Source organism: Dermacentor silvarum, chromosome 2 (assembly GCF_013339745.2).
Source record: "Dermacentor silvarum isolate Dsil-2018 chromosome 2, BIME_Dsil_1.4, whole genome shotgun sequence".
NCBI classification, from domain to species: Eukaryota; Metazoa; Arthropoda; class Arachnida; order Ixodida; family Ixodidae; genus Dermacentor; species Dermacentor silvarum.
In genome coordinates this window covers 162,338,302-162,362,662 of record NC_051155.1, presented here as the reverse complement: position 1 = coordinate 162,362,662, position 24,361 = coordinate 162,338,302, and the positions used below count along the sequence as shown (strand labels likewise).

The 24,361-nt window shown below is 41.1% G+C and overlaps 1 protein-coding gene across 3 annotated transcripts in view; it reads left to right on the top strand.

Moving 5' to 3' along the window:
• LOC119441988 (uncharacterized) overlaps positions 1-24,361 on the top strand; it is a 37,924-nt gene that overhangs the window by 4,859 nt on the left and 8,704 nt on the right. For all 3 annotated transcript variants that reach the window (XM_049661789.1, XM_049661792.1, XM_049661790.1), the window contains exons 2-12: positions 850-892; positions 4,569-4,636; positions 5,701-5,799; positions 7,588-7,666; positions 11,205-11,476; positions 14,912-14,977; positions 15,482-15,512; positions 16,407-16,484; positions 19,582-19,610; positions 20,607-20,665; positions 22,564-22,651. In XM_049661789.1, the coding sequence (XP_049517746.1) occupies positions 850-892; positions 4,569-4,636; positions 5,701-5,799; positions 7,588-7,666; positions 11,205-11,476; positions 14,912-14,977; positions 15,482-15,512; positions 16,407-16,484; positions 19,582-19,610; positions 20,607-20,665; positions 22,564-22,651 (912 nt within the window). The remainder of the gene's footprint in view (positions 1-849; positions 893-4,568; positions 4,637-5,700; positions 5,800-7,587; positions 7,667-11,204; positions 11,477-14,911; positions 14,978-15,481; positions 15,513-16,406; positions 16,485-19,581; positions 19,611-20,606; positions 20,666-22,563; positions 22,652-24,361) is intronic.

Here is a 24,361-nt window from a genome sequence, read left to right as displayed (position 1 = left end):
CTGGCCTCTGGTTCCTGCAGGTCGAATCATGTTTTACTGTGCAGTGGATCACGTCCGGATCCAAACTGTAGGTATGGCAGGGCAAGGCAGAGATGAGAACTGAGAATCTATGCCAAATGTTTTTTTTTTTTTTTTTTACTGAACCTTTGCAGTGTTGCTTATACATGCATTCTGTGCCATTGCACTTCTTTCTCTTTATCTTCAGCCACTGCCTAGTGTTAGTCGCCACATCTCTCTCTTGCGCTCAGCAGCGGCACGTGCCCCCTAACCACCGGGTCACCATGGTGGAATGCAGTTTGTAATGTTCTCTATCACTGGTAATAGTAGAAATTGTGCAGTGTTAGTGGTAGAAACCATTAGGGAGGGTCATTTCCAGTAAATGCACATGTAAGTCTATGCAGGTTTTCAAACGCAGTTTAATTATAACTTTGGATAATCAAAACTAATTTGTACGTCCTGTTGATGTCAGATTAACAGGTGTCAGTTGCACATTGTTTCCCGATTACCTTTTAATCTGGCATGCACAAAATGCAACTGCACTTTTACAAAGTACTACCTTCCACTTTGTTTTTGTTCAAACTTCATGTCGTAGGAAGCGCTTCCCTTCCTACTTCTCTTCCCCATTAATATACCTTTAACTCATTTACAAGTCATGCTAAATGCTCCCACACAGTGCTGGGGATCAATACAATGTTTGTAAGTATGCACGACGATATGAACTAAATAAAATTTATTTTTGTAAAAAGAAAAACAAGAATCTTGCACAAAAGTTACTGGCAGTTAAATTGCAAGCAATCACCATTTCCTGTTAAGAATTATGGTAATATCTGCCCCCTCTTTTTGTTGCAGCATGTCAGCCACTTTCGTAAGATGCCAGCCCCAAAGGAAAGAGGTAGGAATGTGTGCCTGGTGTTTGATGCGTGCTTTAAAGTGTTTTGGGGGGAGGGGGTTATTCTTCGTTTCTGTCACAGTTATTTCGTTTTTCTGGAGTTGTGGTTTGCAAATGCAAATGATTTAATTATGCTTATATTTGAGTTATTGAAGGAGGTAGTTTACTTGCATGTATTCACACTCCTCAGGACCATAACCTTATCTGAATTATCTGGAATTAAATCAAAGATGGTCCAACAAATCCTTCCATCAATGTATGAACACACATGAACAAAGGATCCTGTATAAAATCAGGCATACGAAAGCAGATAAGGAATACTTGCGAAAAAAAGTTTGTCATTCACCAGTCGTAAAGTGTTGAGATAAGTTGCCACTAGTTGCCTGATTTGCCAACATTTGAGGCTTAAAGGAACAATGAAGAGCATTAAGTTAAGAGACATTATAAAATTAAGTCATTAAGGATCGCTAGGTTAGCTATAGTCAGGCTAGTTAAGCTTCTGGAATACAAAGACAGGCAGTCTTATTATGAGTGGAGGCTTGGTAAGACAAAAAACACTTGTAAATAAAAGGCAGATTGGTTGCCACCTTGTTCCTGCACCAGCATCGACAGCATGTGCTCAAAACTTACTAATCATTTATCAGTTAAGGTGGGGTGAGACTTTGAAAGATGGTATGGAATAATTGCAGTCAGAGGAGTCATGAACATGGTTGGTCTTTTAAATTTCTTCATATGGCACCAGTTATAGTTGGGTTATCTTTATTATAAAGCACAAAATTAAAAAAAAAAGTCCAAATTCAGTACTTTATTTAGTTTCTTGACAGACAAACAGACAAGGAACTTTATTAAGGTCCATGTGCATTTTTTTTTCATAATTATTATTTGCAGAGTTTCTAATTATGAAGCTAAAAGTACAATGGTATCCTACACAGCTAGAACTATCTAAACAGCAATATTTGTAGGAATATTGAAAAAGGCATGAAATATATCCTTCACAGCACGACATGCTCTCCGAAGAGCACACACCACCCGAAACAAACAAAAGAGAAGTGCACGAGAGTGGCAGAGACCTCCCTAATAACTATAAGATGCACTACATTGAAAAAGAAAGTTGCAAAGCGAAAACTTCTGTCAAACACAAGTCGTTTTTATGTGATGGACACTTCATACAAGATTGAGGGTTGACGGCGGGGCGTACCCACTTTCCGGTTGATGCCGCAACTCAATATGAATTAATGAATTAAATAAGTATTTTAAAAGTTGTGCATACTCATGTATTATATTTTTTTTGAAAGCTAAGGACACGCACTATCAAAAGAATGCATGATCAGAAAATCAATATTTTGGACCAAACAGTCTCACCCCACCTTAACAATGTTTTCACCACATTCTTAAAGAACTAAGGGGTCTACCTTGCACGTTTTAAAGTCTCGTTAAGCGTGATAACAACCTAAAATATGTGAAAACACTTTGAAAGTTTGTGACATCTTACTTGTGCATTGGTGCCATGTTTTGGCCATGAAATTCAGAAGGGGGAACCTCGTCCTTCATTTTCTCTGCTAGTAGAGTCTTTTTGCCAGATAAACTTAAATGGCATCTTGTAAAAGCGCTTCACAAATCTAAAATGACTTAGCATTGCTCTTTCATGCTACTTTTACAGTATTTTCTATGCAAGTTATGTTAAGGCCATGTAGTAGGCTATCCTCATTGTTTTTTCTTCTTTTTTTTTCTCTTTTTATTATCTGAGCTGCCTTTGACTGCAAGAGCTGCATAATTTTATTAATGCTTCACCCATTGCAGTAGGAATTTTTAATTAAGCAGCCTTAAAGGAATACTGGCAGCATGTGTATTTTTGGTGTCATTAGATAGTTGTTGACTCGTCAATTATGATATGAAACCAAAGTTTTTATAGTGTGGGACAAATGCATACCTGCCAACTCTCCCAACATTTTTTTTTGAAGTTCGTGAATTTGGACATCTATTATTTTACGAGTGTCAAGTAAAGTTCCCGGAAAATAAATTGTGCTCACAAAAGTGTTTCAACGCTCTTGAAAAATTGGGCAGTGCAAGTGTGGAAAAAAATATATACACAAAAATACTGTGTTGCCACCTGTGCCATCCTGTTGTGTCAGTACAAGGTGCCATATAAACTAAAAAGCACTTGCTTGAGCAAGTTTATTCAGAATTATTCTGAGTGCCAATTTCACCTGCTTGAGCAAGTTCCTCAAGCAGGTGAAATTGGCAACAAGGCCTCTGAAAAAGTCACTGTGATCTAAAAACAGTGTGTTGCTTGTCAGTATGTGCTGTTGAATTTTAAATTTGCTGCTGCTTATGTGGTGCATCTAAAGGCAAACGATCATTAATAATGTGCACATGTATGCTACAAAATGTGTGTGCTCAGGAGAAACCTTTTTTAAAATGTGTGCTATGCCCCCTCCCTCTTGTCATGTTCACAAGATTTTTATGAATTTTTAAGTACACAGGTTCGCAGGCATGTATAATGACTAATGCATCATGGGTTCAGCTCCAGATGCATGATAAATACAAAATGTCTTCGGGCAGAAGCCGGCCACAGCTGAAGTCGCCGCCATTGGAAGCAGCAATCGTGTGACATCACAAATTAGTGTGGTACCTTGCCAGTAAGCCCCATATGGTGGTGAGTGCTGGCCACACTGTGAATCCCTGGCCAAACGCTCAGCACACATGTTATCTCCTGTGCTGCTAGATTGGCAATTGCCCTCCCATCCCAACCCGCCGCGGTGGCTCAGTTAGCTAAGGCATTGAGCTGCTGAGCATGAGGTCGCGGGATTGAATCCCGGCCGCGGCGGCCACATTTTGATGGAGACGAAATGCAAAAATGCCTGTGTGCTTGCGTTGTAGTGCACATTAAAGAACCCCAGGTGGTCAAAATTAATCCGGAGCCCTCCACTACGGCGTGGCCCATAATCAGAACTGGTTTTGGCACATAAAAACCCCAGAAAGAAAAGCCCTCCCATCCCACTATGTGGTCTTATGCATTCAACGTACTTGGGATACGCCTTGATTAGACAGCCATCTCCAGTTGCTTCTGTGGGTATGCAGGGCATTGCCTTCACCTTCTCCTTCTCATATCCCACTTTTGTAGCAAATGTGTGCTCAACTTTATCATAGTGTGGTCTGCATCAAAAGCACCAGGCTGACTGGTGTGTGCTTCAGTGACCACGGCCACATCTGATTGCTGTTTTGTCAAATGTGGCCTGCTTGATGCCTGAAGCCACACTGCACTTGGCACTGATTTTTAACTGACTGCATTAAAGGTGATGTAAATGGTTAAGTTGTTACATACTGGGGAGAATGGGGCTTCATATTTTAATTATTAAACTGGTAGGGTACCCAATGAAAAAGAAAAATCAAAACAAAATTATTTTGGCTTGAGCAAAGAAGATGAGGCATTCAGCAGTCCATCATTTTAAGCAAAATAACGGGCCAATCTTTGAGAGACTACTTTGTGATGAATGATTGACACATGCCTCAGTTGTGTGTGCCCATGGGTGTGCCTCTGTCTGCGCCGTACGTTTGTGTACTGTGATAGCATTTACTGCAGATGATGTGGTTGCTGCAAGATACTAACACTATTGCTTTGTCTTGCCATAGAACCCATTATCAGAAGTGTCTACACTGTACAATTATTTTGTTACAGTCTCAACTGCTGATCAAAAACCTGGAACTACTGTGCATAGATCCGCTACATGGTGCAGGATTTAAAGAGTAAGCACACCATAACTTCTTTTAATATCCTGAAACACATTGTGTCTTTCATCATCAGAATTGTCAGTTCTTTCTTAAAGCATTGCATTGCAATCATTTTATTAGGGACTGAAACTACCAGGTATATTTTAGTGGTGTATTTCTATTTGATAGTAGTTGTATTTGTCTGTGTACCATGTAGTGGGCATGCTATTTCATTCTGCTCTGAAATACACATTTCTGTGGGAATTATCAAGAGTTTGGATAATTCAACACTGAATAACTTACAATTCACTATAAGCTTATGACTTCATATGCTAGGAGACATACATGCAGTGCTCATTTAATATGCTTTTTTTTCTTTTAGAATCTTTCAAAAAACTTTAGGTACATACAAGGCTAAGCCAGTTTGTCATCCAGTTGCCGCCATGTGTGCTATATCATTTTTGTCAGTAGAATACTTAATGATCGGTGTACAAGGTCACAACACAAAGTTTTGAAGTACAAGACATATAATGTTTGACTTATCCTATGCACTGTTAATGTGGCTTCATCCACCTTATGGCCAGAGAGGCTGCATTGTTTTACCGCCGGTTTCTTCTGAGAAGCTTGAAGTTTCTATGTGCACTGAGAACACAGCTAACGAATTAAGACTTTTGAGATTTCTTTGAATTAACCAGAACGTGGAGTGATTCAAGCTTGAATTATTTCAAGCATACTGCATTGGACATGAGATCCATAGGGTTGCTGGCAACGTCAGGTTATGCACTTATTTGTTCACAAGTGCTATTAAAACTGTATATAGTATGTGGCAGCAAACGCAGAAAGTAAAATCAAGTGCGTGTGTGCCTCCCTTTTTGTCACATACTTTCTTTATTGCTCATATAATTTTGACACTGGAGCTATTCTGAATTTAGATGACTGCATAGCTGCACAGCACGAAGCATTGACATATTTTGTGCGTGCAAATGATGTATGTTTTAAAGGTTGTTACTGGCCGCTTCACATTTCCTGAATATTGAATTGCATTTGGGTTGGCCACATATTTCGTGTAATTGACTGTTGCTTTTATCCTTCTTAACCAGAGAAGACTTCCGAGGCAAGAATGCTTCCACCACCATTCAACACGTGCTTCATGGTCTCTACTGTGCCTATGACAAGAAGGCAGCACAAAAGAACTTGAAGTAAAATATTTTATTTTACTCAATCATGCAGTGCGATTTACAAACTAACTTCACCAAGGTATCACCTTATCTTGGTATACCATATTTGCTTCAATTTATGTTCATATGCAGAAATGAGAAAATTGAATACTAGTAATAATAATTATAATAATAGTACTAATAATATTAAAGTTAGCTTGAATGAAAGCTGACTTGAATATTATGCATTGTCCTGTGATTAGATGGCTTTATTATTTCATGCACGGAGGCTCGGCCTCCTCAAATTAAACATTTTCCTTGAGAACCTGTGATTACAAATAGTACTTAAAAAACGTTAAATGTTGTATTTTCACACCTCAGTGCTTAGTAAGTCTTAGGTGTGTTAGATTCAAATGTTTTAAACAATTCCAAAAGGTGCACTCTTATGATACAATAGGGAGTTTTAGTATAGCGGAAAACAGCAAATGCAAGGATTTAGTGTTAGCGTTAGTGTGCCTGCTGCAAACTGCCCATGCGCAGAATGTAAACGTAGCCAGAACTGTTACGTACGTACGCTATTTCTGGAATATAGCATTCAACGCTAATGCACACAAGGGATTCCGTACGTAGGGCAAGATGGCGGCGCCTGTTGAAGCGAGAGCCGTCCACTTCGGACCTATGGAGTCGTTGGCCTGCACTATTCGGCTCATTGGTTCCCCACTAATGCTCGTGTTTGCTTTAGATTAGTGTGATGATGCTTTGACAGCAGCATACAGGTGACAAATGGACGTTGTTTTCGATATACGTTCTCGATTAGCGGCGGAGTAGGCTTAACGAGAGGGTTTGCTCATGTTTGCTTATGTTTGCTGTATCCGCCTTGAGATGGTGCCCAAGTGTATTTGCGTTAGCGTTAGCGTTTTGATCCGTTCCGCTATTCTAAAACACTACCTTGTACGACGCAGTACAGCCTTTCTTTGTGATAGCGATGCGTCCTATGCTAACGTTAACGTAAGCGTTTCCCGCTATACTAAAACTCCCTAATATCACTCATCGTTATCACCCACACCAGCATCACATCACTTTGTTCACCACACAGTTGACCTAATTTCTGTCCATTGCTTATGAAATGCACCACTTGAGAAAAGGTCACGAGTCAAAATAGAAATGACTTGCCCATTTTGTCACCTATCCTTAAAGCGCATTCACACCGGTGATTGGCAGAGGTCGCGTGACCAACTGTGAATGCCGACCAAGCAACGAGTCACGGCAACCGATGTTTTTACTGGCAAGTGACCAGCCCGTCAGCGTGCTGAAGTCATGCGATTGTTGCTGTTTGCATCTATTCAAACTGCCATCACTGCGTAAATTAAGTACCACCGTATACTGATGTCCCGCTCCTGTGCTGCTGGTAGGTTCAGTAGGTTTGTGACGGCTGTGTGCGGCTGAAAATCGAGCAGCGAGTGACTGACCCAAAGCAGTCTCTTTTCGACCTGTGACCAGTCACTTTGCAACCAACTTGGTCACTTGACCTTTGCAAGTCGTCGATGCGAATGAGGCCTTAATGGCATATTGTTGCGATTGATCAGGTTTAGCTGATGCACTTTCTCAGTCAGCCAACTTGTAAGCAATGTAGCTGTAGTCCTTAATCGTATTGTTAAAGTTCACATGAGTAATGCTTACAACTTGTAGAAGTCTCAAGCCTCCGCCATATGACTCCTTGAACCACACCCTTAAATTTAAGCCCAGTCTACCTTTGACTCCAGCATTTTGTAACATACGATAGGCTAAGATTTGAATAAATACAGCGTGTTTATGTATGGGCTCATGCAGAAAAGTCTGGCCAGTCAAGCCTGGGGAGCCTGACAAAGAGTTCCGTGCAGCAATTTTCACCTGGATCTCAACACTGCAGGTAGGTATGGTGTCCATCATTGAGTGCTTAAAACACTCGTATCAACTGTGACCAGATACAACATAATAATGCCGCTGGCTTTGTACTCAGCCTCTCCTATAGTCAATAATATTATTTTCCGACAAATATAATTTCTGGTGCCTTCCTTTATTGATGTCACCACGATCGGTACCTAAGGGGGAGTCTGTTACTATAGGTATTTTCCACTGTTGCAGTACTTTTTTAGTTGCCAAGTCATTTGGGTATACTTGGACATGTGGGCAAGCTAACAGCTCAAAATAAAAGATCATTTGCAGGCAAATGCAGTTGAGTGAGAAGTTGGTTTGCCTGTCTGCACTGACAAAGTTACTGTAATGCAGTAGTTATAATGCAGGAAAATAGTCATTGAGCAGGTATCATTCATTCGCTCCTGTACTTAAAATTATAAGAGGATTGGCATCGAAAGAATGGGTTGTTTTTGCAGCCTTCACTTGTACAGCAGGGGATTACTAGTGTAGTGCAAAGGAATTACTGACTCAAGATGATGACATGAATATGTCAATGTACATATATTTTACTCTTGTGCTTATAAATACTAATCCAAGATGGTGCACCAACAAGCCTGATTTGCAACTCTGGTCACTGGTACTATAGGTTTAGTAAAATTTATACTCAAGTTGAATTTGTTCCTCTGTAATATCTCTACCTCATGAATCAGTGTTGTCAGAAAAAGTTCGGTATGGTGGCAAGGATGAAAAAAACAACTGTGCATTATTTCAGTGACACAGCCCAGTCAAAAAAAGTGAATTGGTCTGACTGGTTGTACCAGTTCCTAGCAATTGCACCCAAATGGAATGAATTGGAAACCAACTGGAATGCGCATTAGAATTGGAAAAACCAATTGGACCTCACAGTTCCAATTGGTCTTGGTCATTCCAAATGGTCCACCACTTTCCATTTGGTCTCCCGCTTAGATTGCTGGTTAGTCCAATTAGTTGCATTTTTATGTAGTGCAAGTACTGAATATTATGATAGAGAACTTGCAAGTACTACAGCACTAGAAAAAGAAATGTCTGAACTTGTGGGCCTAGCTACAAAGACACCTACTAAGTCAGCCTCAGAAGTTGCGCCTGGCTTTTGCTACATGTGAGCAGCTTGCCAGCTTGTTAATTTTATTACGAAGGGCAGTTTTGAATTTTCATCCGTACTGTATACGGCCACCTATACAGTCAAACCTCGTTGTAATGAAATGGGTTGTAATGAACTAATTGATATAATGAAGTAATCGTAATTTACTTTGTAATTCACATAGAAACCCATAAATTTAAAATCTATATAACTGAACAAGTAACTCAGCGCAATATAAAAGACAGAAACAAGAAAGGGACAAACAAGGACAAGCGCTTGTCCTTGTTTGTCCCTTTCTTGTTTCTGTCTTTTTATTGCGCTGAGTTACTTGTTCAGTTATGCAGAACCGACTAGCCCAACAATTAACTATTCTTAAAATCTAATCTTAATGAAGCAAGAATTTTCTTTAAAATGGGCATAACCAACTTTCTTTAGTTCAGAATGAAGGTCTACTGCTCATCTTAGGCAGAAATCTGGGGTTGTGCGAAGCTGCTTGTAACTTGTCTTATTCGGCTATTCAAAACTCTCGTGAACTGTTGGTTACCTGGTAGCACACAAAACTGTCCACGCTGCTGAGTCAGTGGTCATGCATGCACTCTTCTGCAGCTGCTTTGCACCACTGTCTACCACCACCACCACTGACCCTTACACTCTCCTGTGCTTGTGCATAGTTGGGTGTGTCTTAGTTGAAGGCTGTATGCTATTACACCTGAATATAGTGGAAACACTGAAGCATGTGGCTTGCGGTACGAGGAGGAAAGATGCTTCGGTACATGCTGCACTGCGGCAATGCGACAAATAGCTGTACATGCATAGTCAAAGGGTTTTCCATGTCCTGGGATTGCATATAATAATAACCCATTTCATTTTTGATTCTTTTTCTTCTTTTGTTGTTAGTTAAGATGAAGCCTGGGCAGTCGTTATTGCCAGGGTAGGGCGCTCGGCACAACGAACAAGAATAGAAAATGGTATAGATTGTTACAAAATATGACGTCAACTTGTGTTTTTGGTTGTCGCCCTGCTTATCAGTGTATCGTAAGTGTGCCAGCAGTGTGCCAGCAGCAAGCCTTTCGTTTCATACAATGCTTGTTGCTGTACACAAGCAAAGATGGAGTTCTGCAAGCCTCTAAATTTGTGCAGTGGCCATTGCTGGATGCCAATGTAAAGATCTCCTTGTATCAACTATATGGGCACTCCAAATGAATTTTCGCCATCGTTGTCGCAGTGATGTTTCGTATGAAGTCCTAGTGTGATTAGATCCTATCACGCCCCGCGTGCCGTATGCTGCGAGGGGGAGAAAAAATGCGCGAGGGTGAGCCGGGAAGGTTACGTGCACTGTCTTCTTGCACGCCCAATGCTTGCACGCCCAATGTTGGAGATCATGTGATCGTGTGCTGCGCAAGGGGAAGCAGGTGACAGCACGTTTCCTCCTTAGTCCAGCCGTGGCTGCGCATGGCTGACTGTGTGGCTGAGCGCATACATGGCCCATGCGCCATACCTGGTTAGCACTCTTGTGAGAGTGAGTGTTTATGGTCATCGAGTGAGATCTGTTTGCTTGCCTATCCACGCGTGAAGCCGTGCTTGTTATAATTAGTCGAATGTTCACTGCAATTTATATGGCTGATAAAACTACAAGCCTTACATTGTGTAGTTGTCTAATATATTGCTATCACTATCAATGCTCTGAAACTCCAACTTTTTTTTTTTCTGTTTAGAAGCTTTCACTTACTTACAGCGACAGTCGTACGAAATCAGAGGCTTGCAGTGTTCAACTGGCACGCTAACTATAGTATGTTGCAAGACCGGTTGCGCCATTAATTGTGCGTGCACGATGATGGCAAAGATGGATTAGCTTCAACAGCTACAATAGAGAGAGCACTCACATCACTGATGAAGACAAACAAAACAATCTTTCGCGATCCTTCAGCTATCCACTGTTTGTTTTTGCATCGGCTTACCTGGTGGTTATTAACAGCACTCCACCCCCTCCCTTTCCTTGCGGCTATTGTCGGCCACGAGGGCGAACAACTGCTGTAGTGAAGTTACGTATATAATGAAGTAAGTGCCACCCTCCCTTCAGCTTCGTTTAGTGAGGTCCTGCTGGATTTCAAAGAATGCAGTAGAATTATAGCATCACATCTGTTTTTTGAATTTATAGAGAACATTAAAGCACACAGGAATGGCTTAAAAAAGAAGGCAATACACCAAGTGTTAAAACCCGCTAACAAACATAGATTGGGACAAGAAAACAGGGCCAATAAACCAGAATTAACTAACTAAAACAGGGCTTGCTTGGCATTTTCTTGAAAGCCGCCGGGGCGGCAGAAAACTTTCAAACTTTTACTTCAGCACGAAGAGAAATTGCAAGAGCATAAGTTTCTGCAGAAGAATGTGTGGTATTTATCAACACTGTTTTCACTGCTGCTTACAGGAGAACCCCATTGCTGCCCCGTTCCTTCAAGGATTCAGCGCAGCTCTCCTGCTGCGCCCAGGAACACCACAGTACTCAATGTTCCTGACTGGGCTGTCCACCTTTGTGCTTCAAGACAGGCTAAAGGATAAGATAGAGCTGGCCAGTGACTTCAGTCATGAAGCTTTGCCTCTAAATGTTATGAAGTTTTCCACGCAGGAAAATAAGTCCAGCTGTGTCACTTCGCAAAAGCAACTCAGTGAAATTGAAGCAGACTATGCAGATCAGGAAAGGTTGGTCAACATTTGTTACTTTGTGATTTCTTCCTAACCTTTACGTCTGTTCATCTAATCTGGCTCTCCTTGAAGGGACACTAACGAGAAAAATGATTTCTTCTGTATGAGTAAGTTACTCTGCCACGATACCAAAAACATCTCTTACCGCGAGAAGATGCTTGGTAAGCCAGAAAACATGAAAAACACAAAAGATTGGTGGTGCTGCCGGTTTGAAGTTCACGCACCAGCTCACCATGACGTCATAAATTTTGACAGCATCTGCTAGGTCTCAGTTAATTCATTAGCAAAGATTGACTACATTGTGTTCTAAAGGAGCCAAAGAATATGGCAAGTTCTGTGACCTTTTACTGGGCCAACGCGGCCCAAGTACCAAAAAATACTTTTGAAATCCATGAAGTCGCAATGACGTACATGCGCTTGGGTTCTGGCGAAATTCAAAAAATGAAACTTTGAGCTTTGTTTTCTCTTCTAATAGTCAACCTGTTATCGTGAAATAAATGACGAGTTTTAAAAGAATTCTTTATCAGTATAAATTGATTTATTATTTTGCTTTAGTGTCCCTTTAATATGCTGTGAAATGCCATGTAATTGAATAAAAGGCAACTTTTGCATGGCCCAAGCAGGAGTGGGAACAAGCAAGATTTAGTACATGGTAAAGGGGCCATAGCACCAAACTTCTGAGCTTGAATTATGCATTGCATCTTAAACCGTACGCATCCCACAGCAAGCTGCCAAAATTTGAGCTCATTTGGTGCGGTAGAAAATTTGCATTTGAATTCTTTTATATCACCGTTGAACCATACAGCTGTGTGGCAACGCTGACGCGTGACTTAATGAAGTGCGTTCTGCCTCTGCATGGTCAATGTGCGTGGTTATACCCGTGGTTTCGTATTTGAATGTGTGTATTAGTAGTCAGCCTGAGATAGTTCTGTATTTGTGCTGTTTTTATTTTGCAAGCGAAGAAATTGGGGGCACAATGCAATAGTGACACCTTTGCTGTGATATTGAGTGCCGGAGTGTGCCGAGCTATAAACGCCAAACCACACGTAAGCATGCTGGCACGCCTATATATACACATGCGCAGATTGTGCGGGGCAGATTTAACGCAAGCACAGTGCAAGCACAGGTATCTCTGTTCCAGACAGATATCGGTGGTTGGCTGCCTTGCGTTTCCACATGCCTGGCTACACAGTCATGGTCAGCACTCAGTGGGGCAGATTTATGTCATGCAAGAATGCACTTTTGTTTACATTTTGCACTGATAAAACTACTCTAAAAATAAAACAATTGTGTATAACAATATTTCAGCATTTTGAAGCACTGTCAATAATAACAAAGCATGAAACATGTCTTTTAAAACGGGTATGAGTCAGCCAAGCGGGCGTGTTCTGGTGCGTGTCTCTTGTAGATGCAAATCGCTATTTCTTGCGAGGCGCGGCAAATGCTAGACGTGCAGGCGCGAGCTTGCGCGCCTTGGCAAGCCTACGTCTGGTCTGGCCTTAAGACTCCGGCAAGGCCCACTGATTTCTGAACATTTTAGAGTGTTGTCCTTAGAGGCAGTCCTTAGAGGCAGTCCTTAGAGGCGGTCCTTAGAGGCAATGAATTCAAATTGAAATTTTGTCTTAAGATGCGTGCTGAAAGCCCAGTGTTTTGTGTGTAATCATATTGGCACCTTTGCTCTCAATTACAATGATAAACTGATAATAGGTGGATGACCACCTATTATCCTTGGTTGGTTTTGGTTGGTCATTGCCCCTTTAGTATTCAATACAAAATACTACCTACATAATATCAGTTGCGTTTCTTTTTTTAAACTGAACAAAAGGTAAAAAAATCACTTAGCACATTTCTGCTCCTGGAGCTAGATTACCCGAAGGAGCAGACATTATTTTCATGAGAAGTTGAAAGACAGAATTGGTTAATATGTGCAATTTTATTAAGTTACGTTTTTAACTAATTAATTTATGGCACATGTTGGAATATACGAATTGTAGCTGTTGGATACGCAAGGTATATCCATTAGGAACAATTTTTGTGTACACCAGTTTGGAGATGCGTTTTCCTAAAATATGCAAGGTAATATATTGGTGTTGGTTATTTTTGTGCTTCAATGCATAAAGTGTTTCGTTCAAAATGTAAATGGATCAACAGTGCATCTTCACCGCAAGCTTGATGGCCCTTATGTACTTTCAGAGCTCACTGGCTTGAAATTGTAGTCGGCAAAATTTATATATTTTCATTTATTTATCTAAGAATAGTACTTTGAATCTCGTCAGATATTATAACTGGGAGGGCACATAAAACTTGTTTCTCATAGATTCCGACAGCAAGCTGTAAGAAGTGGGCATATTGGCAGGAGCAAGAGCACTAAAGGATGCACATGCTCAGGGCCATGTCTCGATACCAGGTACTTGGTTTGTCCGAGGGCACAAGAGAGCAGTCGGGCATGCTTTCGCAGATCCCGTATTATTTTGTCCCAGCCTGCCCAGTCAAAAAAAGCAATTGATACCAATTGGGAAATTTCCAATTGGTACTAATTGGAAATTTTCCAATCATAAATTAGTACATAACTGAACCAATTGAACCAATTGGAACGTGACCAATTGGTTTTTGTTGGAGTGACCAATTGTACCCAATGGGTGCCAATTGGTTTGAAACCAGTTGGTTGGAATGGCCAATTGCCACCAGTGGGCAATACCAATACACAAATATACCCCACAAAGCAAACCTAAATAGGATTCCAGCTGTCAGAAACAGGTTTGCTATAGCCTTAGTACTGCATGCATATATGGCTATAACTCATTGAATGGGTTCATAAACTGAAAGTATGATTTCCCAGTTGGTTATGTTCTAGCTAGTTTATTCCTATTGGTATTCCAATTAGACTCAGTTGGGAATGTAAGGTGGGCCTAGCTGGTTCAAACTGGCAAGTTCAATAGGACTCAATTGGTTCCATCCCTGACTGAATCGTAACCAAATGGAGGTAAGGATTTCCCAATGGGCCCAGTTCATTTCAATTGGAAACTCCAATTGGTTTCTCCTCTGATCCAATTGTAACCGGTTGGAAGTAAGCATTTTTCAATTGATTCCTATTGGTCCCAGTTGATTCCTAATGGAAAAGCTAATTGGAGTCAATTGTTTTTTATTTTTACTGGGTGTACATGCACGACACTTAGTGAAACATTTTTTTCCAAATTTGCGTGCTCCAAAGTGGGGGTGTGGGGCTTGCATAAGGCAGGGCCTTACATGAGAAAATACGGTAATTATGGTGTACCTGTTACCGATAGCAAGTTTTGTTACTAATCACTTGAACTAACTTGAGTGAACATTTTATTGAAGTTATCTGAAATTCATTGAAGTAAATTTTAATTTAACTCATATGCATGCTCTTTTGATCCTTAATTTTTTTTTCCTACTTATTACTTTTGGCAGACACTTGAAAGAATTGCTGTCGAACTTAAACCTGTCACTGCGGACATTGAAAGCTGAGGTGGAGAAGTAAGTTGGCATTAAATTTCTAGTACTTTTTGTGCTGTTTTTTACGTGAGATGAATGCTTGACATTGTTCGTATAGCTTCAACTTGGCAGATGAAGAGGTACGAAGGTTATGCACCTGAGAACAGACTTGTAAGCAAGGTTTACCGGATCATAGTTGTAATGCACATCGTTCATTGTTTCGTGGAGACTTGTTAAAGGAGTAACTGACAGTAAATTTTTGGCCCGCACATACGGAATTCTTTGTTATACAGTCATTTGTTGTAAAGGCATTTGACTGTACATGTTCCACTCAGCATCAAGTGACAAAGAGTAGGCAGTTGCTTGGTTTTGGCCTTTGCGTCGTTCTTCACATTTTTCTTTCGTTCTTGATGCTTCTTAAATTTTGCTCAATAGGATGCTTTATGTAGTATATATCCTCTATAAATATTATAAGGTTGCACGTGAGTTGTGCATGCCTGCAGATTAGCTGCTGACAGCGTTATTGTTTTCCTTTTTTCCTTCCAGGCCTGATGAGTCCTTTGAAAGGCTGACACAGGTGCGTGCCTTCAGCATTTACAAACCTACCAGCAGATCACCACGATACATAGCTAATTGAAACGATTTTCTGAGATCTTGTTCTTACTGCGACAGTGGTTAGAAGCTTGAAACTAGGTTTGCTGTGACCATCAATCGTTTTGTTATACAGGCTTCATATTACCGTTTTCATTATCTTCAAGCCATCTCCACTTCTTTATCTGCACCCTCACCATATGATGAAGCAAAGCAAATCATCGCTTACAACCTCCGTTGTCCGTTGACTTCATATGTTAGTGACTAAGTGACTAACAGAAATTGGGCTCCTCAGTTCCTCTTCTTCTCGCTTATATATAGTATATAGTATGTATGTATATATATATATATATGTGTGTAAAGAGAGAGAGAGATTGCATTCAATCGTCTAAGAAATATACAGGGGAGCTGTGTACATTGCAAAATTCGTCAGAAGATGGCAGTGTTTGCTGTGAGAGCCTTTTGCTGTTGTAGTAAAGGAGTTCAAAGTGTGCTGCTGATATTTTTTTCTTCCTTGAAAGGAGCAGGTGCTTTGGCAGAAATTTTTAGTGGAGCTGTTCGATTGACATATGCTTAGTCAGGATGTGTGAAAATTCCGTCATACTTGGCTTCTGTCTTTCTGCTCTGGTAAACACTATGAATATTCCACATCTTTCTATTTTTGTTAAGTATGATACACTTGCCAGGGGAATGGTCATTAGACTGTAAAACTTCTTTTGAGTTTTTGGCTGTTGATTTCGTAACTTGAAGTACCTGACAGGAGTACTTGGCAAAAATATTGCTACATACCTGTGAAATGGTAGATAAATAAGTGGTGTCTGTGTTGGTTTAAGGCTCTTTAATGGACACATGTAATGTTTTCCTTTTACTGCCTTTGCAGATCCATAAGGAACTACGTGATCAGAACGAACTGATTTCGACAAGAATGGGGCAAATTGAAGAGCACTGTGCACTGATGGTAAGTGTCACACCATGGATTGCTGTGGGCTTTGAGTTTTTTGCAGGGAGAGAGCGGGCGGCCTACATCGGCATTGACTGTACCAGATGCTGAAGCAGATGAATGAGAAAAAATTGATTAGGAAACGGCAGAGAGGTCGGTCTGTGGAACACTTCTCTAGCCTGCTTCTCTGGGCCTGGGGAAAGGGAGAAAAATAGGTTTCTAGTGCTTGATGGCATCTCTCCGGAGAAATTTATGGAAGCTTTCCTTGAAAATCCATCAAGCTAGAGTGCAGTAGTAGTGCACAGCCATGGTCAGAGACAATCATTATCTGCATGCTGCATGGGCAGTAGTTTCACCTTGCTTCCACTCTGTCGCTTGTTCATTCTTCTGCTTTACTATGTTTCTACTTTATTGCGTTGGGTTTTTAAAGTGGGTTGTCGTATGGTGTTATTCGAGTGTCATAGTGATGCTGAAAATTCGTAGAAGTTCATCTCGATATTGTAAGTTTGTTCTTACAGCAGCTGCGTCTGAGTGGTAATGCAGACTGCCAGGTGATTAAGTGCATTGTGTGATGAAAACTTTAAGGCCACCTCTTAATTCAACATCAAACTTTGCACTTTTCGTGGCCTGCAACTTTTTTGCAGCACAGAAGTATTGTAAGTAGTTACAGTGTAGACAGCTTATAACGTAAGTCACCGGTGTCGTGAATATCTGCACTATAAGCGGTACCGCACTATAACCAAAACAACCATTTTCAAGCCCTGCACGTATGCCAAACATGTAGACCAAGCAGCCACGCGTATCTGAGAATCGAAGCGTGCGACTGGGAGTTTTGCATCCGTTTAAATTTACGAACGTTGAAAGGTTAATGTCCAAGTACCCACGATCTTTGAATGAAGCAGACAAAGTAATAATTTAAAAAAGAAATTTCCCTGTTTCGCCCGAAAGGCAAAGCATCAATTGCGATAGCAAATTAGTAGAGAGCTATAAGGAGTAGGGATAGTAGTTTTATCGGCTGTATAAACTTGACACGTTCGCTTACTAACTGAATTAACATACGTGGTGTCAACGCACACAAGCAAACGTGAATAGACTCGATGACCGCAGACAACCACTGTCGAAACGCTGGCGGCAAGCACAGCCGCTGCAGCGAGCGAAGGTTCGTGCGGTCTATCGCTTCAACGGAAACTGAGCGGCGAATGCACAGCGCATACAGAGGTCAGAGCCGTGTGGAGATCGCTTTCAAGATATGGTGCGCGCGACAACACCGACAGCCGGGACAGGCGCAAACGCATTCGTTAACAGAGTAGAAGCCGCCCCCCCCTTCCTCCCTCTCGTGCTGCCTTCCCGCTTTGCTCCCCTTCCAGTTCCCCTTGCACCTGGTTGCAAGATACGCATTTGGTGACGCAGAACAGCGTCACCCCCCTCCCTCCCTCCCATACCCCTACAGCCTTTCGCGCAATGGAAGTCGCGTTTTCTCTCCGTTGTGCGTTCGCTCTCAATGAAGGCGCGCGTCCCCCGCTCGCTTTCACTCGCACATACGGCGCGCGGCGACGATTTTATCGCCCTTGGACTCATGCTCCACGTCTCATGCTCCTCCTCCGCATCGCCCTCGTTGATCTCCTCTCCCATCGGTGGGCACACCTCGTTGAGAAGCGCACTCGCTACTGCCCTTGTCGTGATTTTCCCGCGGAAGCTGCATTATAACCGGTATTTCGTCGCACGCGGCTGCACTGTAAGCGGTATGCGTATACATGGAGTGCTATGGGAAACTTAACGGGAGTCTGAAAAGGCCGTACTATATCTGGTCCTGCACTATAAGCGGTTACGTTATGAGTGGTCTATACTGTACTTAGGGTGGTGGTTGCAGTTACTGTAAGGTGCCATTCGCAACATGCTCCTCTGAATGAGTGTGATGGAACATAGTGAGGTTTGTACATGTGAAAGAAAATTTCGTGCAATCACCGCTGAAAAAAATTGCTGTGGCTCTATGCTTAGATTACTGTGATTCAGCATGTCTGGCTGGGACCCAGAAAAATGCTTAAAGTGCAAAGGTGAACAAGGGCCAAAAACAAAAATAGTGAGAAATGAAATAAAAGTGAAACGGGTGAAGCTTTTTGTTTCAAAATGAAAAATACATTATTTGATTGATTAATTGATTGATTGATTGATTAAAAACATAATGGAAAACTGGTTATGATTTGTTTGTGAAATTGAAACCTAATAATATGGCTCTTGATTTTGGTCAAATTTGGAAGAAATGAATAAAAAGCCAAAGGCTCAATGTATATATTAGGCAGATGAGGTCATGCAAGTAATTAGGTGAGATGCACCTACATATCAGAGCAAAGCCTATTTGGTACACGTGCTTGTGGAACAAAGCAGGAATTTGACAGCTGTTATCATGACTGGCATTACTGGTAGTCATTGTGCAACGTCATTGTAGTACCGCAGTCCTTTAATACTGTATTAGACTATGGTTATAAATTCCAGCTGGTTGTTAGGCAGGCACCAGAGAAAAAAAAAATTTACTTAACAACCTGACACATCACCATTGCAAGCTGTTCTTATGCTAAGATATAGCGTTGCATCAGTAAGGTGGAAAGGTGGGCTAGTTGGCATGGTTCCATTTGTATGTGACAGTGTGGCAGCCGAAACACAAAGGAAAAAAAAAGAAACATACACAGGGCAAGCACTGTCCTGTTTTTTTTTCCTGTGTGTTTCGTCTGTCGTGCTGTCATATACCAATATGTTGCGTGTTGCATGCCTGCAACAGATGCAAAGGGAAGGAAGCATCACTTTTCATGGCCTAGTAACAGCTAAACATACTAATGCCTCACAGGGACAAATTACTTTTGGTTTATTATATGAATGCATTTTAATATTTCTAATTTCTAATTGCTGGTGCCTTTAAGGTAATTGGGGCTTCACAGCTGTAATCCCTTTGCTGGTGCTGGCATAGAGCATGACAGCTAGTGTAACAAGTTGCCAGAGATGGAATCCAATGTTTCGATGAAGAAAAAGTGCATTTGTTGAATGTGCTTTTAGCTCGTGTGCTGTTACAGATTGTAATGGTGTTGCAGTTTCAATAAAGTGCCCCAAATCACATTTACAGGATGGAATCATTACAATTAATCTGGTTGGGTGAGTGAATTTCATATTTTACTTGCTTACTTGCCAAGGGTTTCTAAATGTCTCCTTTTCTGTTGGACCATTCCCTTGACCTGCCCCACTGTAGCTATATTTGCATCCTTGGAAAACCTCACTAATGTGAATGGGAAAGTTTGCATCTATGCGAAAGCAGCATGAAGGCATAAAGCTATCAATGATGTCGTGCAGGTTCCTTAGTAATACAAGCTTCACATATGAGAAATTTTCTAATCTAGGGACTGACCCATGTACTGTTGTTATTCTACAGCAGTCGCTCTACCTAACTGAACTAACAAGGAGGGAAGCTAGCAGTAACAACCTGTAGGATCTGGATTGTTGATTAAACAAATGAGTTCTGCAGAAATTCTTAAAGTATTGGAAAATTCAGAAAAGCAAGTTCCAGCACTTTGAGTTGTTTTCAATTGTACTTTGCCTCGTCGTTTGTATAGCTCCCTGGTTAGCTCAGGTGGTAGGAGCAACTTCCCTGGAAAGGCTGTACACCAGGTTCAGTCCTCAGATCAAGACAAATTTATCTCCAGCTAGCTGCAAATCATCCTTCCTGGAAAACCCTTATTCATTATTTTTTTATTTTTTCCCTTTTGAAACCACAACTTTCCCGTTTAAGAATCTTACTGCAGAGCATACAGATTTCCACAACTGTTTTGGTCAATTTCTCTAATGTCTTGCATTCCGTGCTGTAATCATCATAATGATGATCCACCTTTCTATGCCTCTTGCTTTTATGTTGTGGCCACAAGTAGCAAAATTTTGCTCTTTAGCATATGCTTTTGCATCTTTGTGCGTTTTGCATTCACTGCCACTCGCTTGCATATTAACAAATTTATTTGGCACCATGATGCAGGTTTTGCTCTGTTGGAAGACACTAAGGCACTGATGCCAATAAATAAACTGCATTGCATTATATTGCAGTATCATCTATCACTGTGTAATGGTTTTTTGTGTTGCAATCACATCCTTCTTTCTCCGTAGAGGACTTGAAAAGTGCAACGCAATCATCGACCAGTTTCTTAAAGGATACGATAAAAAAAGTAAGACGATATTATACTTAAAATTTTCTCTTCAGAGAACACAGATTTTGTGGAAGTGACGCACTAGTGGCATGCAAAAAAAATGTTTCATAAAGTCAAAGAAGTGGCTGTGCCTTGTAAAGTCATAGTTTTCTGTTGTGTTGAAGCCTTGTCATGACATGCCACATGACTATCTGATGGGTTTTTACTAAATGAGGTAGCACTGACCAAGCACTATGACCTACTTTGTGGCGACGCATTCCGTGACAGGTGTTCTCAGGAGGCAGCCAAAACATGTTTTTTGAAGAATTCTAACTTAATTGGTGCTGTTACCCTGCCAAAGAGAATTCTCTCTGGTAGTCAGCTTGGGGGTGTCGTTATACCAAATGCCATTACAAATGCTGCTGAAAAATATTTCCTGAATGAAGACTGTGTTGTAGAGGTAGAAGCAATGTTCTTCTTTTAAGTGGGTGACTTGTGGCAGCAGATGTTAGCAAGCTCATGATGATAATAAATAAGCTTGCTCATTTATTAAGTAATATTTCAACTAATAAATACAGGGCTCATGCCACAACTGCAGAAATGAAGAAACTGAGTATTCTCAAGACATGTTCACTTACCAAATAATCCCGACCACTGTCAGTTTCTAAATAGCCATCGTCAGACGTGCAGCAAAGTACAGTACGTCCACTTGAAGGGAACACTTAGCTGGTAATAAAGCCTATACAACTGAACCACTTCTATGGTAGGGGAAAAAAAAGAAGGCTGGTGGGATGCATCAGGCTGACATCTGTGCACTCAAAAATAGTTTGCGTGTAGGCTTTATGTAAGCAGCATACATGAGCTTTATATTGAGATTATAATTGTAGCAAACTTTCCTATGCCCCACTGTCCCGGAAACTTTGGATTGTACTGTGTGGTCTTCTAGCTTAAGACAGATCATCGAGCTACATGCGTGGTGGTGTACGTACTATGCTTAGTTGACTAGTGAAGTGAAAAATGTGTGGGTTTGTGAAAGTGAGATGGCACCACATGATATAACACTTAACAGTGTGTCAACAGAGTGAGCAAAATAACTTCAGAGCTAGACACACATTAGCACTGATATTCAGCCGATTTTTGGTTCAGTCATCTGTGATGTACGTGTACAGCACTGATAACATAAAATGTGCAGAATAACACACAACCAACCAAGGCAACAAAACTGTAATCATGAAAGAAGGAAGCAAAAAATATATGATGGTGCTGACATTACTTTTTAAAAGCCGGATGTGGAGGCTCAGCTGCCTTACTTCTCCTTCTACACTCTCTGACCATATTATTTCCCGCCGCTTGCCCAGCGGCTCGTTTCACCGCACTTCTGCTGAGTTGATATACTGTGCTGAGATAGTACTTACATTCTGCCGAATTGCCGGCATCTCAAGGCATGTGGCATCAAAGCATACATGTGCTGTGCATTCCCAGCATTGCATGTAGAACGAACACTGTCGGTCTTGTGCGCTGCACAACTACGAACGTGCCAATGGCAACACAATGGCACCACATAATGCATGGTTGCTAAGACAACATAAATATTTTTGTGGACAGGCTGCTTTTCTACTGTTTCCAGAGCTACTTTACGGGGAAAAAAAAGAAAGAAACATTAGCCAGACTTTCTCCAATACAGCCAGGGCCTCTCCTAAGCATTATTTTCGTTGGAATTTTAAGTTTGCAGTGCCATCAGCCATGCCATCCTGTCAAAAATCGTTGTTATGTTGCCATGTCGTTGCATACGTGCATGTGATAGCGAAAAAAAAAAAAAAAACAACCTTGGAGTCAAAACTTGTACTTGTCTATGTCGCCTCTTTTCTTGGTCATTTTTGTTGACGTGCTGTCAAGTATTCATTTAGTGAAGTAAGCTATCTTCTTGTTACATGAAGCCTGTGAAGAACAGCACCTCAGTGTAGCAAAGGCAAACGTGCACCTGGATGCCATGAAAAAGACTGTGGAACGCCTGCAAGTGCAGAGGTAAGTTATTGTTTTTCTCTGTGTGAGGCTCACATCTATCCTCACATCTCATGACTTGAACATTTCCACCCCATATTTTCTTGCCCGGTATACATTATATGTGGTATATGATACAGGCACATGTGAACATTGCTCTTGGAGTAGCTTCCCCGAGGATAATTAATGTCTGCACACTATCTTGAAGAAGTCTTCTATCTCTGTGTGTCCTTGCATCTTTTGAAGGACTGAATAACTTAAATGCAAAAGTGCCTGCTAATTTTTTGCATTAGCAAACATTGGGATCATCCTTGTTGGATAATAGAGAGCTTTAGATTATGGTACTCAAGTGTTGGGGAATTGGAGCCCCCTGGCTCTTGGATATGTCTGATGTTGTGTACCTAAGCAGAACAGCGCTAGTATAGGTTTGCGATTCCAAATACAAATCAAGGTGCTTGCAGTGCCATCAACATATACTCACGGTTGCGTTTGCATTTCTTAAAATATAAAACTGACCATAAAATAACAAATAAAAGTAATTTTTCATGAAAGACAGTTAATTTATATGCCACACATCTCTGTAGACACAAAGCAAACAATGTAAGAGTGTACGTTGTGGTTAAAGGCAAGTCGAAGCAATCTAAAAGGCTAGAAAATTTGGTGTCTGGTACAGCATGTTTGCTGCAAAAGTGCATTGTGACCAACCATTGTGATCGGCGTTTCATCGCCTGCACTTTTCGAAGGAGGATGACATGCACTATGAAATACTGCCGCAAGATTGGAGAGTGTGATGGCACAACCATGTTCAACACCTGTTGTTATTTTGTGAAAGTATGCCTTGGCTAGCCTCGTCTCAGTCACTTTCCTGAAATGCTCACTTTATGGCGGGAGTAATGAGACTTTTTTGGGTACTGCACGTGTGCAGTGGCGCATACGCAAGCCACTAAATTGTGTCCTCTATCTAATTTAAAGCCCTGGTGAGTTACATTGAGTATGGCTCACTGCAGTATTTGGTAGGCTTGCAAGGCGGAAATATTATTTTCAGGAATTACTACAATAAATGACTGCATTTTCTTTTCCTCAACAAAAGCTTATTTTGTGTCCTGGGCAGTCTAGTCTGCCAGATTGAGGCATCTTTACAAAATTACAATTTTTAAATTACAAAGCAGTGGGCTAGATCGAGACAGCTTATCTTGCGTGGTCACTTTCAGTATACCAAGTTTAGGTGTGGAATGACTGCTGAATTCAAATTTTTTGTTAAGCATTGGCAGTGCATAAGGCAAGGACAGAGAGGGATACAAAGATGCCACAGTGTGTCTTCTGTGTCCTCATCTTAGTATGAACTGAAATGTCTTCTACGTTACGGTATCAAGTCCAACAATCAGCATCATAGCAGAATATCTTTTCACACATTGCAAGGGTTGTTCAATAAAGATTTTCCCTAACCCACTTCACTTGGGTGCGCATAAAGGAAATATCACACAGCGCTAGGCGTGCATCTTGATAGGCCAGAGAAAAGCTTTCAGCATTTTCCTGGTAGCTTTTTTTTGTTTTAACGCTGTGAATACTGAGGAATGTGGGACAATGGAGCCAGTGTAGTACAGGGCAGTTAATCACTTTCTCTTTTATTGCGATAGCAATTATATGGACACTTCAACCGGATTTCTGCCGTCGCCGTGAGGTTCCGTATAGATTCCAAGGGCGATAAAATCGGCGCCGTGCATCGTATGCGCG